Here is a 14647-nt window from a genome sequence, read left to right on the forward strand (position 1 = left end):
CCATAAATCTGATGAGAAGGATGTTGGAGTCAGGACACAGTAATCTTTAGAGATCTTTAACTGGGGCTTTTCTGTAATAATTCTATCCATATATATATGTATATATATTATATAGAATATATATATGTGTATGTCTATATGCATACATATATATATATATATAAACTTACCATTGATTTTCATGGATGTATATGAGTTCTCTTGCAGGAATTAGCAGATCTTTTAATGGTTCCATTATAGGTGAATTTCAAGTCAGTGTGAGGTTGAGAATAAAGCAGAATTAAAATTCATTTAAAAAGAGGTTACCACAGTTAATTTGCATCTATGTTTTCAATCTAAAGTAAAGGAACAAAACTATTTTGCAATGCACCTTCAGGTGGAAACAATTTAAGGTGAATCAGTGGTACTAATAAGATTCAGGAGATACTGTCCATCTAAGTCATGCAAAAGAAACCGCTAAAAGATGTCGGTTCTGCATACTAAACTAGTAGCTGAATTTTAATAATGCCCATATGAAGAAGAAAATCAGAGCAATCAATGTGAAAACTAATATAAACATGAAAGATTCAAATCATTTTCTTACAGAGATTATGCAGTTGATTGTTGTGCTTGTTATACATTTTATCACTTGCTATACTCTGAATTTGACACACACTCCCTGATTAAACATGGTCATCCCATATGAAAGAATAAAAATATTATAGCATCCTGCAATATATCGGTTAGGCTACAGAGAGTTTAGACAGCATTATGAACGTTTGGAGGCAGTTTTATATTTTTTATTTGAAATAATAGATTTTCTGAAGTTATGAGAAATTAATTACATGAGAACATGCAGATAACTTTTAGAGGTCCTTACTGCATGCAGAAAAGCAAAACAAAACAAAAGAAACTTTTGTTTAGCTAAACTTGTTATTTGTACCTAAAGATCTGCACAGAATGAAAGCAAGTTTTGGCAAGAACAAAGGAAAAAAATGTTTTGGAGTGTATAATGTTCCCATTTCTAGTTTTGTAACCATAAGATTAGAGCTTTAAATAGTGAGACTCACTTTTATTTAAGCATCAGTGTTCAATTTCAGTTTCAATAGGATATTTCTGATTTGAATTGAATATCAGAAAACTCAATATCTAGAATTACTCTTTATTTCTGTCCTTTCTGTCCATAATAATATGCATACTTACACACCTTATTTTCAGATTCTTCATCATTAGGGGTTAATAAAGAGTTTTCTCCTGCTCTTTTTCTCCCTCCCTCCTTCTCATTCTTATCACTATATTCATTATGCAGTGTCTCTCCTCTTCTGTCTTCTGAGGACCTATTTTGGATAATGTGTCTGATGCACATTTTAACAAATACACATTTATAAATAGAAAACATCAGTCATTATTGGGATACTCATGCTACATTCCATTAGTCTGGTGATGTCTTTAGTTTCATTCTCCTCAATTTTTTTCTCTTTCCAAAAGAGTAATAACTTAGTGTTGCCTTCCTTTAAAAAGATTAAAACATCTGGAATTTTGCCTGTATTTTTGCAATCTTTGCTCTGGGCTTTCTTTTCCTTATCGGTGACTATAATTTCTCCCTTTTCTTAGCCAGATCTTAATGTGTATAGCTACTTAGTTTTTTTTTTTTTTTTTACCTTTCTTAACCCTCAGGGTTATCTCATTCTTCAGTCTTGAAGAATTCCTACAGTTCAGTTTCATAATTCTACTACTACTCATCTCTCTTGTTCTTGTAAAAGGCACTTCATTGTTCTCCCCTTTCTCTGTGTATTAAATAATTTTAAAATATTAGCTCACGTCTTAAACAACAGTTCTGCGTACATTTTCAAAATTCTCTTATCACTTTCCTACAGCACTTCATGTTAAACAGGTGTTTTTTGTACCATCTCATTAGACTTTTCTGTGATGTTGATACCTTTATTTTTTCTCTCAAGAACAGCTGGTTTTCAGTTTGAGCTATGAAGGCTTTCTTATTCATAGAATGTGAGCAGAGGAGAAGTAAGCTGAATTTGCACTGCTATGCCATCTGCATGATTTTGCTGAAATGATTAGAGGTCACTGATAAATCCCAGCAAAAAGCGCTCTGCCACTAAACTGTCTCGTAATGTCTCATATAGTCTTCCACCCATGCCTTAGTAACCTTTCCTTTTTATTAATCTTTGCTCTCCTTTAGACTTCTCTGTTTGCCCTAGTTTTTTTCAAACCTGTCAGATCTTTGCAAGTGACTTTTCTTATCACTGTAAATTCAAGAATTGGCTTACTTTCAGAAAAGTCAGCAAACTCATAGTAGAGCTTTTACTCTTTTTTTTGTCAAAAATAACAGTTGATTGATGACTTTGATTCCCCCTTCCCCACCCTTAACATTCATAAAAAGAAAAATCTCATTAAAGATTTGAGTCACATTGATTGACTTCTGTCTTGCAACACCAACTACTGTGGCCATACCTTTCTTACCAAGCAACCATCTCCAAAAACGGATCTGTATAATTCTTAGATGTTAGTGAGCTTCTAGCCATGCAAATGCATGATGATAGCATTATTCCTTCCCCAAAATAAAGACTGGTAAACTGCATAATTTATCCTGTAAGGACTATGTCCCAATAGCCATCATACACTATTATAACCATCAGTTAATACAATGCATTATAACTTTTTCCTATTATTTACAGAAGCTAGGTTTGTTGTATTTTGCATTATGTGTTATGCACACTTAAGTTACTATGTCAAAAATAATTATTTGTGAAGGTTCACAAAACTTAATTTCCGAACTATCTATTTTTCACAGGAGTCTAAGTCAGTTTCTGTAGGATGGAAAATATATGGAAAAATCTAAAGTTTTCATGTAATGATTTTTAAAAGACAAAAATGCATACTGTCATTTAAGTTGGACGGTGTATGTTATATCTAATTGGTTGTGAAATATAAATACGGTATAAGTTATTCTTGGAGTGAATGCTCTCATCTTCTAATAGAACATGCATAACTATTGTTGCTGTGGGGCACTACAGAGCCTTCTGTGTACATCCTCTAGGCAATGGTAATGTACAGTATCTTTTATAAACAGACCTCTTTTTGTCTGTGGTAGAAGAAAGAGCCGACTCAAAGAATCTGATAGTCTTCCAAAGAAAACATCTGTTTTAAATATATTTGTTTGGATTCCAGTAAGCACACCTAGGACTTGCATAATTAGCTTAGACTACAGAGTTCCTTTTTCAGCAGATATGTTTATATAAATAAACCATGCATTTTTCATGAAGCAAATACTACCCCCCAGGTTTGTGCTTTAAAATGTACTTTTGCAAAGCAAAGGTTAATCGGGTATAACTTTTCAACACAAATTTTTATATGACATTTGTTTTACTGTATTTTGTATTGCTGGGAAGAGTCTTTCAACTATCATATCAGTATTTCAGCAAAGGAGTGCACATGTATAAAGATGGTTTTTATTCCAATAATTGATCACTTAGGAAATAAAATTAATTTTGTACATTTTACTACTTTTGTTACTGTTCTTCTAAATGTTCATAATAGGACTTCTTGAAAAGTAATATGGTAATAATTCTTAAGTTTACCCTTCCTAAAGATCTGATTAACTAAAATGCATAAAATATAAAAGTTTATCTCTGCTTAAGCGGATTTGTATGAGAGATAGGAAATGAGCAGTCTTTTCTCCATTCATCTTGTGCTGCGCCACACCACATGATTCTACTGAACCAGAATCTCTTATTATACAGCTGTGCAACATTAAAAGAATTCTTTTCTAAAACTGGATTAATAATTATGCATACCTTTGGTATTAAGATCAAACTTCTTGAATGTTCAGGCATTCACAGTTGGGAATGAAATCTTTTACTTTGGGATGAATTCAGCCTGGAGTGACAATTTTATAATATATATTGCAGGTGTGCCTTATACAGAAGGGCTGAAGTTGGTATTTCATGCCTAAAAGTAGCTTCTAGGCTGTTTTCAGTGGTTCATACGATCCAGGTGAAACTGTTCCTAATCTGACCCCATATTCTTTATATGGTGTCTGATTTCAGGACTGATCTAGGTGTCAGGAAACAAGAGCTATGCCTGTGTTGAGTGCTTTCATCTGGGTAACATCAGTCAATTCTGAGTGATCTTGAAACCCCAGTTATGCTCTCACTATACACAGACTGATGTCTTGTGTAGGAAATGCAATCACACATTTGGTTGGTGTTTTTTTTGTTTTGTTTTGTTTTGTTTTTGCCATTGTCAGGAATCCTCAAGAATAGCCAGGATAAAGAATGCTATCAATGATTCATTACGTTCTTGCTACCTGTGCACATGATTTCCTGGGAGAAATGGACTAAGTGTCCCTGTCTCTAGTTGCGGGGAGTTTTAATCTGAAATTAATGCACCTTAATTATTTAAATTTTTCAAAAGCAGTAGTATACAATATTGCTAAGTACTAAGGTGATAATAATGTTGGCTTTTGGCTCCCTTTCAGTGGAATTTCAGTGATAATAATACAGATTTTGGTTGTTTGCTGTTCTGTAGGTGTTTACTCTGCTATGGATTGCCGACTGGATGGTGCACCATTTCTGGAAAAAAGGGAAAGATCCTGACAGTTTTTCTATCCCTTATCTTACTGCACTGGGAGATCTTCTTGGAACTGCCTTACTAGCCGTAGGTTTTCATTTTCTGTGGCTCATAGGTGACAGAGATGGTGATGTCGGAGATTAGTTATTTCAATGGATGCAATGACTTTTCCTGGAATATTGAGAAGATCAATCATTCCATTTGAAGGTCCTCAAAATGATTGTTCCATTTGGTCTGAGTAAATCAAGTTGACACAGATATGAAACAGCCTTAATGATTTTTTTGTTGTTGTTGTTCTGTTTTTGTTTTTGTTTGTGAAAAAGGATTGACCGAGGAGGATATTTGAGAACTTCAGACTGAAAACAAGGTGGATGGCTGCTAGTTGAAAATATCTGAGTATACACAATAAAGGACATGTCAATCCTTTATCAGATTTTAATTTTTTTAAAGATCTGGTCTTTTAAATGAACAATTTCTTACCTGTAGTGCAAACCAGAACAATCTTCAATCGCTCATTCAGTGGTGACAAAGAAGAAGGTAAAAAACAATCAGTGGCTTGCCTTTTTATCCCTAGAAGAAAGTGGGTACATGTTTTCTTATTCCCACAGAGGTGGTTAGGAGACCTCAGATGAGTTCTCTTTCATAGACATTACCTGATTAGTTGATATGTTCTTAACTTGCAATTTCAGTGCTGTAACTCTCTGACCATTGCAGGCTTGATATCAGTAATAACTGTTACAGCGATTTGAACCCTGATTGTCTAAATGTTTTGTCTCAAGCTTTATTGTATACTAATATGACCATCATCATTTCTGAAATCAGACACTTGAAAAGTGTCTGCAGGACTGAGCCCTTTTTCTTTCTGCTAAAAAGAGCAACCTAATTATTTTGCTGTTGTAATTTATTAGAACGAGAACGTAGTAAAGTCATATAATGTGAGACTGACCTGATCAATAATAATGGATGAATTATTAGAATTCCTTGTGCTGAAAAGTGTCTTTTCATTTTGCAACTGAAAAAAATGTTTAACTAACTGATATTAATGGTGTTGTGATGGCCAGTATCCTGACTTTAATGAAGTATTTAGAGGTGTTGAGTCAAACATAAATACTTACCCCTGATTAAAACTTAGGGTATAGAAGATTATGTTGCATTTCAGTCACCTAGGAAGTTACATGAACTTCTGAAATTCCAGAGCTATGTCATCCATTTCAAAGCAAAAATCTCCATTCTTGCTAACAGGATTTCTGTTTTCAAGTTCTGGAAGTAATATGGTTAGTAAGGAATGACTGCTGATGAATGATTTATCTTATTTCTAAACCTGAATATTTCAAATAATACATTGATCATGAGGACTCTGGTTGTCACTTTGGAAAAAAAAATGTACTAAATGCTCTGTTTTAAAATCTAGTGGGAGTTCCTCATGGTGTATGTTTTTAAAGACTACAGCATACATCCTAAATGCATAATTATATAAACATGTCAGACTTTAAATGTTGTGATCAGATGTTTTAAATTTTGAGACTTAAATTAGACAACTAAATCCATATATCAGCATATGTTGTAAACCGGTAAACATTAGTCATGCGATGTATGCATATAAATTGTCCGTTTTAATTTGATGGACCTACTCAGATGAATTAAGTTAATTATGTGCATAAGTGTTCATGGGACTTTTATAGGTGTTCGTCACCTTAAACTCTGTGGAAATTGGAAGTGTTTGCAATTCTGAAAATTAAACCAGCTATCCAGTGCCTACACCTGGATTTAGATGCCTGACTTTTAGCACCCTCATATAAACATTTTTATTTAAGCTTTTTCTTACAGTTATATGGCATAGTTGTTTGAATGAATCATATGTATTATGTCTTTTACTATGTGAAAGATGAAATCTTTCTAACTTCAGGTTCTCTGACTTTTCTTAGTTTGAATTAATGTTATTTAAAATAGTTGTATGTAGCATTGCAGGAAATATTCCCATTAAATTGTTTAAAATGGACTAGATGTAACTCTAGTTTTATTTTTTTTTTTCAATAATGGCTATTTATTTTTGGTACAGACTTAGATGCAAAATTTTTTATTCTAATAGAACTGCCATCTGAATTGCCATTTCAACTAAATCACCGTTTCAAACACTTTTCTCATTAGACTTCCTGGATTTTAAAGTCCTTTTAAAATGACTTTCAGGATTCTTAAAAATTAAAATTTCTTGAGATACTTGTGATCTGTGCTTATATGATGCATGAGGGAATTGTGGTATCTAGCCATAGCAGTATCCTTATTGTGTTAAATATTTTCACAGTAAATAAGCAACAACTGTTGGTACAGCCTGTTGACAAATAGGTGAGTGATTAGATTGCAGAACTGGGGAGGAAATGTCAAATGGGACAAATTCAGTGAAATTTGACAACCAGAAATATATAGACAGGCTGGAACAATCTGGGCACAATAACAATAAATGATGGGAAAGCGTAATGGGAAACAAGGTACTTCGAGAAGAGGAAAGTCATTGCATGGCTGAGAGCAAAATCCCTATCGTGGGAAAGAAAGAGGTGCAAACTTTCACACAGCATTCATTATGAGAGGCAGGAGCAAACAGAAGGTAGTTATTTGGAGAAAAGAAAAAAAAAAGACACAGCCAAGCTTGTTTTTCAGGAAGGGAAGAAAAATGTAGCTGGTGTTGGAAGGAGTTGGAGAAGAAGTGGAAAAAGAGGTACTTTGAGGAATGGTGGAAGCTGGAAAAAAAAAGAACATAGTAAAGTATGATTGAAGAGAAGTCTGAGTGGGGAAAGAAGCATGACATTGATGAAGCAGAGAAAACCTAGACATCTGGAGGGGGAAGGAGTAAATAATCTATGATGCGGAAAGGTTTTTAATTCATATGTGGGAGGGACATTTAAAAAACATGCCGATTTGCTAACTCTTCTGCACAGTAGTATGAAGGAAAAAAGCTCTTATGCCCAAGTTTTGGAGGATATATTATTCTGTTGCACGAGGATAAGATGGGAGAAGTCACAAAAGAGTTACTGGGTACCAGAGAATCTATCATCTGCTCAGAAACCTTACTAGCTAGACCAATTTTAACTCTGGTCAAGTCAGCCTTGCTACAGCATTCCACCAACTTGATTTTTAAGCTTATCCTAGTAGAAGTCAGTTACTTCAATGTATGTGTGTGTAAGAAATGTTACCAAAAATTCTACTGAAGACAGGTAACAAGTCCCTTTTTGTACCATTCAGAGCATACAATTGAAAGGGACAGGCTGAGATAGTACTCTCTCTTGTTAACAAAGCAGATATATTTTATAAGCTTGCAGATAAAATGATAAATTCTTATTAAAATGAATTAAATATTTTCCTCCCTCTAACTGGAGAAGATTCGTTTGTACCTCCCTTTATAATTTCTAGCCTAATTAGGGCTATGGCTGATTGACATCTATTTGCTTTTGTGTCAGCACGTAGCACTTTCTTTATTTGACTCTTGTTCATATTACCTAATTTTCCTTATTTAAGCTGCAATTCATCTTAAAGCTCCTTCCGCAGCTTCTTGAACCATTGTTGTTCTTCTGACAAGCTAGACCAGCCAGAAACTCCTGTTGCTTTGCCTTTTTGATGTGTTATCTGCTACCCGATGACGAGTAACAGTCGGAGCCCTCCTGTTTGGCCATTCCTACTGTCTACTCTTTTTTTTCTCTACTTCAGAAATATCCGGAGAGTAAATAGAAGAGTGAGTTATTCGAAACGTGCATTGTTTGGCATTTTGAAGGATTTTGTGACCTTCTCAATTGTTCTATCAGCGTGCTTGAAAGGGAACAATTTCATTTGTTAAACTACAACTAAATGCAGCTTTAAATTTGGAGTCAGAAGCATTTTATACCATGTGTCTTTTCTTCTTCTGTGCAATGCTTTGAGATGATTTTTGCAATCTAGTGAGTTACTGAATTATTCCAGCTTATTTTTAGAGTAATTACATAGCCAAGACAGTTCTGCAGCCTTATTATGCTATTTGACACAGGGAAGAGTGCTTCTTTTAACTACTTAGATCAATATTTTGAGGTTTTTAGCATCACTATATATCTTACATTGATCTGTGATATTTAAATTTGTGATATCCCCTTCCAATCCAGTTTTTAATACATTAATTTCTTTGGGGCTTTTAGAATGCTGATGAAAAACTGGTGAGCAGCAAATTAATTTCAATTCTTTTTGCAATTTACCAACTAAATGAGACTTTTCTCATACAAAGATTAAAATGGTATGAGGATTAAGGCTTTATAAATGCTGAATAGTTTGCAGAATCAGGACTCAAAATAAGACCTATCTTCTTTTTAATGGATTTGCTATTTCACTTCAGTTCTGAGCACCATGCAAGCTCTCTTAAGTCCAAGAATAACGCATAATACACACATTGGGAAGCACTAGTATAAGCACCCTGTGAAATGAAGTGTTTGAAATTCATTGTTATTATTATGGTGAAATTGCTATTGCAAAGAGGATAGTCTCTTTAGAACTAGAGCAGAAAATAGCAATATAATATGCTAATTAAATTACCAACTGCTTAAAAAGGAGCAAGATGATGCTCAAAAACAGTACTGAAGGTACCAGAGGCAACGTGAGGTCTCCAGTGTGATTTTTCTTTTCTTTTTGGCCAGGTTGTTTTGTCATATGGTCTATTAACTGTGACTTCTAATCCATTCCTAATGAAGTCAGTCTGTTGTTCAGTTATCTTTCAGATCATCATTTTTCCACATACACTCCATGTTATAAATCAGCTTTCAGTATATAAAGGTGTGGGGGGGGAAAGAACTAGTAGAGGCATGGTTTGTCGTGGAAGTTTCCTTCTCATATTCATAAAGCCTTTGTATTAAGTTCAGTGAAAATTTGATCATGTCACGCAGGATACTCTAGAGAACCTAGTATTAGCGGAACATGAATAATTCATGTTAAAGCTAAGAACCACCATGTTTAGTAAATACACGAAATTGCCATATTTTGTGGGGGTACCCAAGAGCAGTAACGTAGCCCTTAGCCGTTCAGCCTTGTCAGGCTTGGAGAACAAAGGGCTTCTCAAATGGAAGTAGAGCTGTAAACTCCCTATGCTGGATGGGCTTTACTTTCTCTGCAGCTAAAAATCTAGTTTGGTTTCAGTCCTACTAGTTGTTTACTTAATATACAGGACAGTTCATCATATGCTCTATTTATGCATTTATTTCTCAGTTCAAACTATTCTGGAAATTTGCTTCTTTTATTTAAACAGCTTGTTTACGTGATTTAACATTCTTCAAATTGCTCATTTGGGAGTTTTCTCTGCAAGAGTTGATAAAAGTCTTGAGAAGTCTAAGAAGTGTCTTCCCTAAATAATTTGAAATCTGTTTTTTACAAAAAAAATCATTAGGGTCCTGAATGAATTATTTCATAGACACCTTTGGGAATAATTTACTTCTTAATAGTGCCTTGAGATTTAATATCTCTAAGTTCTCAGATTCACATTACAAGTTCTACTACAAACAAGATCTAAGAAGGATTTTGTCTGTTTACTCATACTTGCTGTTGTCTCCTGGTTTTGATTAAAGAAGTTGTTGTCATGTCCTGGCTAAAGCAGAACACCATTCTAATAACATTGACATTCTAAAGGATTTTCCAAAAATCGGGACCAATAATACTTGTACAAAATGAAATATTTGGGAAGCAATCATCCACCAGGTTACTTTCCTGTGAATCCTCTTAATTTGGTTAGCTTTAGATCAGCCATTTTTTCCACTCTCTTTGAAGCAGGTGTTTTTCACTGTGCTGACACATCCAATTTTTTTTTTCCTCTTATACTGTCCAAGGTTCTGGAGAAACATTAAATGCTTCATCTCAGTTGTTCTGAATACTGAATCAATTTTTACTCAATGCAATTTTAGACGTGGCTGATTGATTCTAGTTCTGGGGAGATGGATGATAGCTTTCACTTAAACTAGAAGAGTATCTCTGGAATTTGGAGATTTTCCAAAATAGAAGTTAGCTCTTTAAGCTTAACCACATTAGATGACTGAGATCAGCTCAGGTACTGAGATCATCTGAATTCACGTACAAAATTCAGAGATGTGAGTAAACTACTTATCTAATATGTAAAGATTGGCTGATCACTCTTCTGTCTGTCTCCCATTTGATATCTCACTTGCTCAGACTGTTAATGCTTTGTTGTTGTGGCTTCTATACAGCCCATCCATTAAGGCCACTAAGTGCTATGGTAGTGTAAGTCTATAACATATATATGGAAATTATGGTCCCCCTCTGTAATAGATGACATTAAGGCCTTTGAAAACGAGTAAACTGACTAAACCCCTCGCAAAACCTGCATGCCATTTCTGCAAAATGAGAGATTTAAAATGCTGTGAATTCAGATATTGAGACAGCCTCATTCCTAGGTTTAATTTCCAGCTGGCCTTTGCTCTGCTCCCACAGTTGAAAGCTGATTCATTTTGTTAAGACTTTTTATAGAGCACTGTAGGAACACCATGCCAAAGAGCATGAAACCCTGCTCCGGGAGATACCACATCTGGTTATGTGCTCTGGGCATGAGACTGACATGATCTGTGACTACGGTAGCCCCTTAGAGAGAATTAAATCCCTTACTTTGAGCAAAGCCTGACCATATCATCTTGATATCGAACAGGCACTATCTAGGACTGGCACTGTACTCAACACACAGTACTGGCTGTGTGGGGTTCTTCACCTCCAGCAGCTCCATAGCTGGAGGAGCAGTCACCAGGACACCCGCTGTGTTGCTGGCACAGTCCATGCTGGTTGCAGAGTAAGACTTTGCTGAAAATTGGGGGGAAAACAAAACAAAACAAAAAAAAACTGTCCATGCAACAGTTCCTCCAACCCATCTGAAGGTGCTTACCGAGCTATCCACCCTCTGCTCAATGGGCCTTTGTCCCATGCAAGGTGTTTCAACCATCTGCTTTCTCTCTCCTTTACCTTGTTGACTTCATATGGGAGGGCAGCACGCAGATACCGCTGCACTCCGTGTTCACCAGGTTCTCGTGTCTCACTAGAGGCACAGGAGGATGCAGAAATGTCCATTAGCTCAAAGGAAGTCCAATACTGGTGTTTGGTACAAAAAAAAATAAAAATAAAATTGCTTTTTAAACATTTATTAAGGCATGTAAATATTTTAAAGTATTTTGAATGAGATTATTGCATTACATAAATATTTAATAGATACAGAATCTACACTTAAAGCTCTGATTAATGCATACATACCTCTGGAATAGGTATAGCTTTCAGAATTGTGCTAAGAGAAACAGCTGAACATTTTTAGCACTCCCTGCCAGAAACAAAAAAAATGTCCTGTTCCTGCCAGAAGCTTCTCACGACATGGATTCATTTGTCACATGTAATAACCATTCACCTTTCTGACTGATAATTCCCATTCAGCTCCAACATCGCGCCCAGTTCTGTGGCAGATTACTGAACTGAGGCGTTCAGCACAAAGCTTGCCGTTAGTTACCTGATTATTTTGGAGCCACAGCACACCTGCAGATGCCCTGCTTCCAGTTCATGTCACGGCTATGTGTATCCCTCACCTATGTTCAGTCACGTCTTCTGCTAGACAAAGACCTCTGAAAGCCCTTTAGGTATTCGGGGTTCTCTTTTCCAACGCAAGCCCTCAGGATGAGGATGAGGAAGGCTGCGGTGTCGTGTACATCACCCACTTTCCCTGCAGTGTTAGGAAGGGGTCAGGCTGCTTCCCTCTCGAGCCATGTGGGTTGCCAGTAGCCAAAGAGAAGACCCAGATTTGTCGTACCACCGACACCAATTCACTTCTTCTGAAGCAGGTGACATGGCCTGGAAGCCTCAGTCAACAACCCACAATGAACTCAATTGCCTTCATACAAAATGGTCAAAAAATACAAGTAGCCACATTGGCTCTGCATAGCAGACTCTCATGGTCACTTGTTAAAAACGAACCCCTGTGACTGGCAGAGCGTTTGGATGCCCCGTTTTAGGATGCTTCTCCATGGTCTGATAGCCTCCGAAAAGGGAAGGTCCTGGCAATGCAGCAGGCAGCAGCATACAGTCCACATCTCTCCTGAGGTACACCCAGCTCACATCAGTCAGATCTCTGGCGCAGAAGGAAACCATTAGCCATCACCAGCATCTCTTCAGCTAATTATCCCGAGGCTTTTTATGTGATCAAAGGAAGATGTGAGTGTGCTATTTTACTTCTAAGCAGAAGCACACCTGGCTGAGTACGTCTACTGAAATGTTCTGCTAGAGGGAAAACGAGCATCTCTGTCTCCAGATGCAAATCTCTGCTCACCTGAAAAGCTCACTTTGCATGACAATTTGATAATAAAAGAGGAGTTAGCAGTAACACCCATCACAGGGACTGTGACAGCACCTGCAAGCAAGAGGCTGATTGCAGCCTCAGCCTGGATTAAGGTGTAGAGGAAACACTGTTCCTAATGGCTTCAGGTGGAGCCTCTGCCATTCAAAACCAAGCACAGAATGTCTTAAACCTGACACCAGGTAATTATTTTAGAAGTGCTGACCTGAGTGCTTTCCATCTGACGTCTTTACACTGATGAAAAATTAGACTGGAATTAGACACTGCAAACAAAGCGTGTAACTTCTCACTGAGAAACTGGGATGGAGCCTGCATGCTATCATCCAGCTGCACTTCCCAGCATGGCAATGCTCATTAATGTTAGACATGACTCATTTGTAGGTTTATGGCCACTTCCAGTAGCCCTGGCAAAGAAAGAGTGGCCAGATAACCTGAAACATACTACCATAAGTAAGGCAAGATTATTCACTTTGTTGTGGTCTTAAACACTGTCCTCTGATTTAATTCTAAATATCTCACAGTGAGACTCCCAAAATGTTCTGCAGAGGCTTTGCATCTTAAATTTCCTCCCATTCCTTTTCCATAATTACACAGACTTAATATCTCATCTGAATTTCACTCAGCTGTTCCTCCTCCTAATTCTTGCACCATTGACTTCAAGGTTTTTTTCATAAAAAATAATTGCAGATATAATTTTTGAAAATTTCCCAAGTGAAAAAGGGAGTCTTAAAAGCATCTGCTGTAGGAACGGTACATATTGCACATAAAATCTTATTGCATATACAGCAGTAACGTTTTTATGATAAAATAGCAAAGTACATTAATACACAATAGCTGAATTTTTGTCTCTTTCCATATTACTGGAGGAAAAACTCTCAATAAATCACATATACCCACAATCCCAGGAAGGAAAATATTTTGGTTTTTCTTGAGTACGGGTGCCAGCTGTTATATGGATGGCTCTGCAAACAGCTCTCACCTTTCCATAGCTATTCTGCATGTTCTGGTTTGACATTTTTTTATACAACTGTCTCTTGCAAGTTTACAAAATGGCAAAAAAATGCATTGATTGATTGCATTAATTGAGTTAACAATTATTAAAACAAACAAACAAACAACACCTATTGTAGAAGTAAAACAACCTGTTTTAGCTGGGTAAAATGGTTTTCTGCTAAGATAGGTCTGACTAAATTAAGCCTAAGAAAGGCCAAGGTGATGCCTAACTGCTGGCTTTGCAGGAGATTTTCCAGGAAGCTGGGGGCTGCAATGGGCAGCAGCTTCTGAAGGATGTAGCACTGCAAATAGCTGCTGACACCATGGAGACCTCTTCCTAGCTAAAAAGTCATGGATTGCCACAGTATAATTCTATGTTTTAGAATAAACTGAAGCCTAATGGATTAATTGTCATTATTCAGCTGTGCATTACCCTGACAGCTTTATATATTAGTCAAAAAATAGAAACAATGTCATAAACTTTTGATTTTTCCCCTGCTGAGGGAAGCAGCTTTGCTGGTTGCTTGTTTCTTAAGTAAAATCTCTGACTGAAATACAGTTTTTAAAAACACATCATTTTACCTGAAATGCAAAGCCTTGTTTTCCAAATATTGTGTGCAGTTGTTGCGAATTGATAGGCTGTGTGCTGCTGAACACCTAAAGAAACGTTATCAAATCTGTGTTCACTCAAAAAAAAAAGACAGATAATCCAATTTCAACATTAAAGTCAGTAACATTTTTTAAACAGTG

General features: G+C 36.3%; 1 protein-coding gene across 5 annotated transcripts in view; it reads left to right on the forward strand.

Annotated features, from left to right (window-relative positions):
• The window catches only part of SLC41A2 (solute carrier family 41 member 2), a 58624-nt gene extending 52063 nt beyond the window's left edge, over positions 1–6561 (forward strand). For all 5 annotated transcript variants that reach the window (XM_040560180.1, XM_040560189.1, XM_040560217.1 and 2 more), the window contains one exon: positions 4525–6561. In XM_040560180.1, coding sequence (XP_040416114.1) covers positions 4525–4710 — 186 coding nt within the window. In that variant the 3' untranslated portion in view covers positions 4711–6561. The remainder of the gene's footprint in view (positions 1–4524) is intronic.
• The last annotated feature ends 8086 nt before the right edge of the window (positions 6562–14647 follow it).

Source organism: Cygnus olor, chromosome 1 (genome assembly GCF_009769625.2).
Source record: "Cygnus olor isolate bCygOlo1 chromosome 1, bCygOlo1.pri.v2, whole genome shotgun sequence".
NCBI classification, from domain to species: Eukaryota; Metazoa; Chordata; class Aves; order Anseriformes; family Anatidae; genus Cygnus; species Cygnus olor.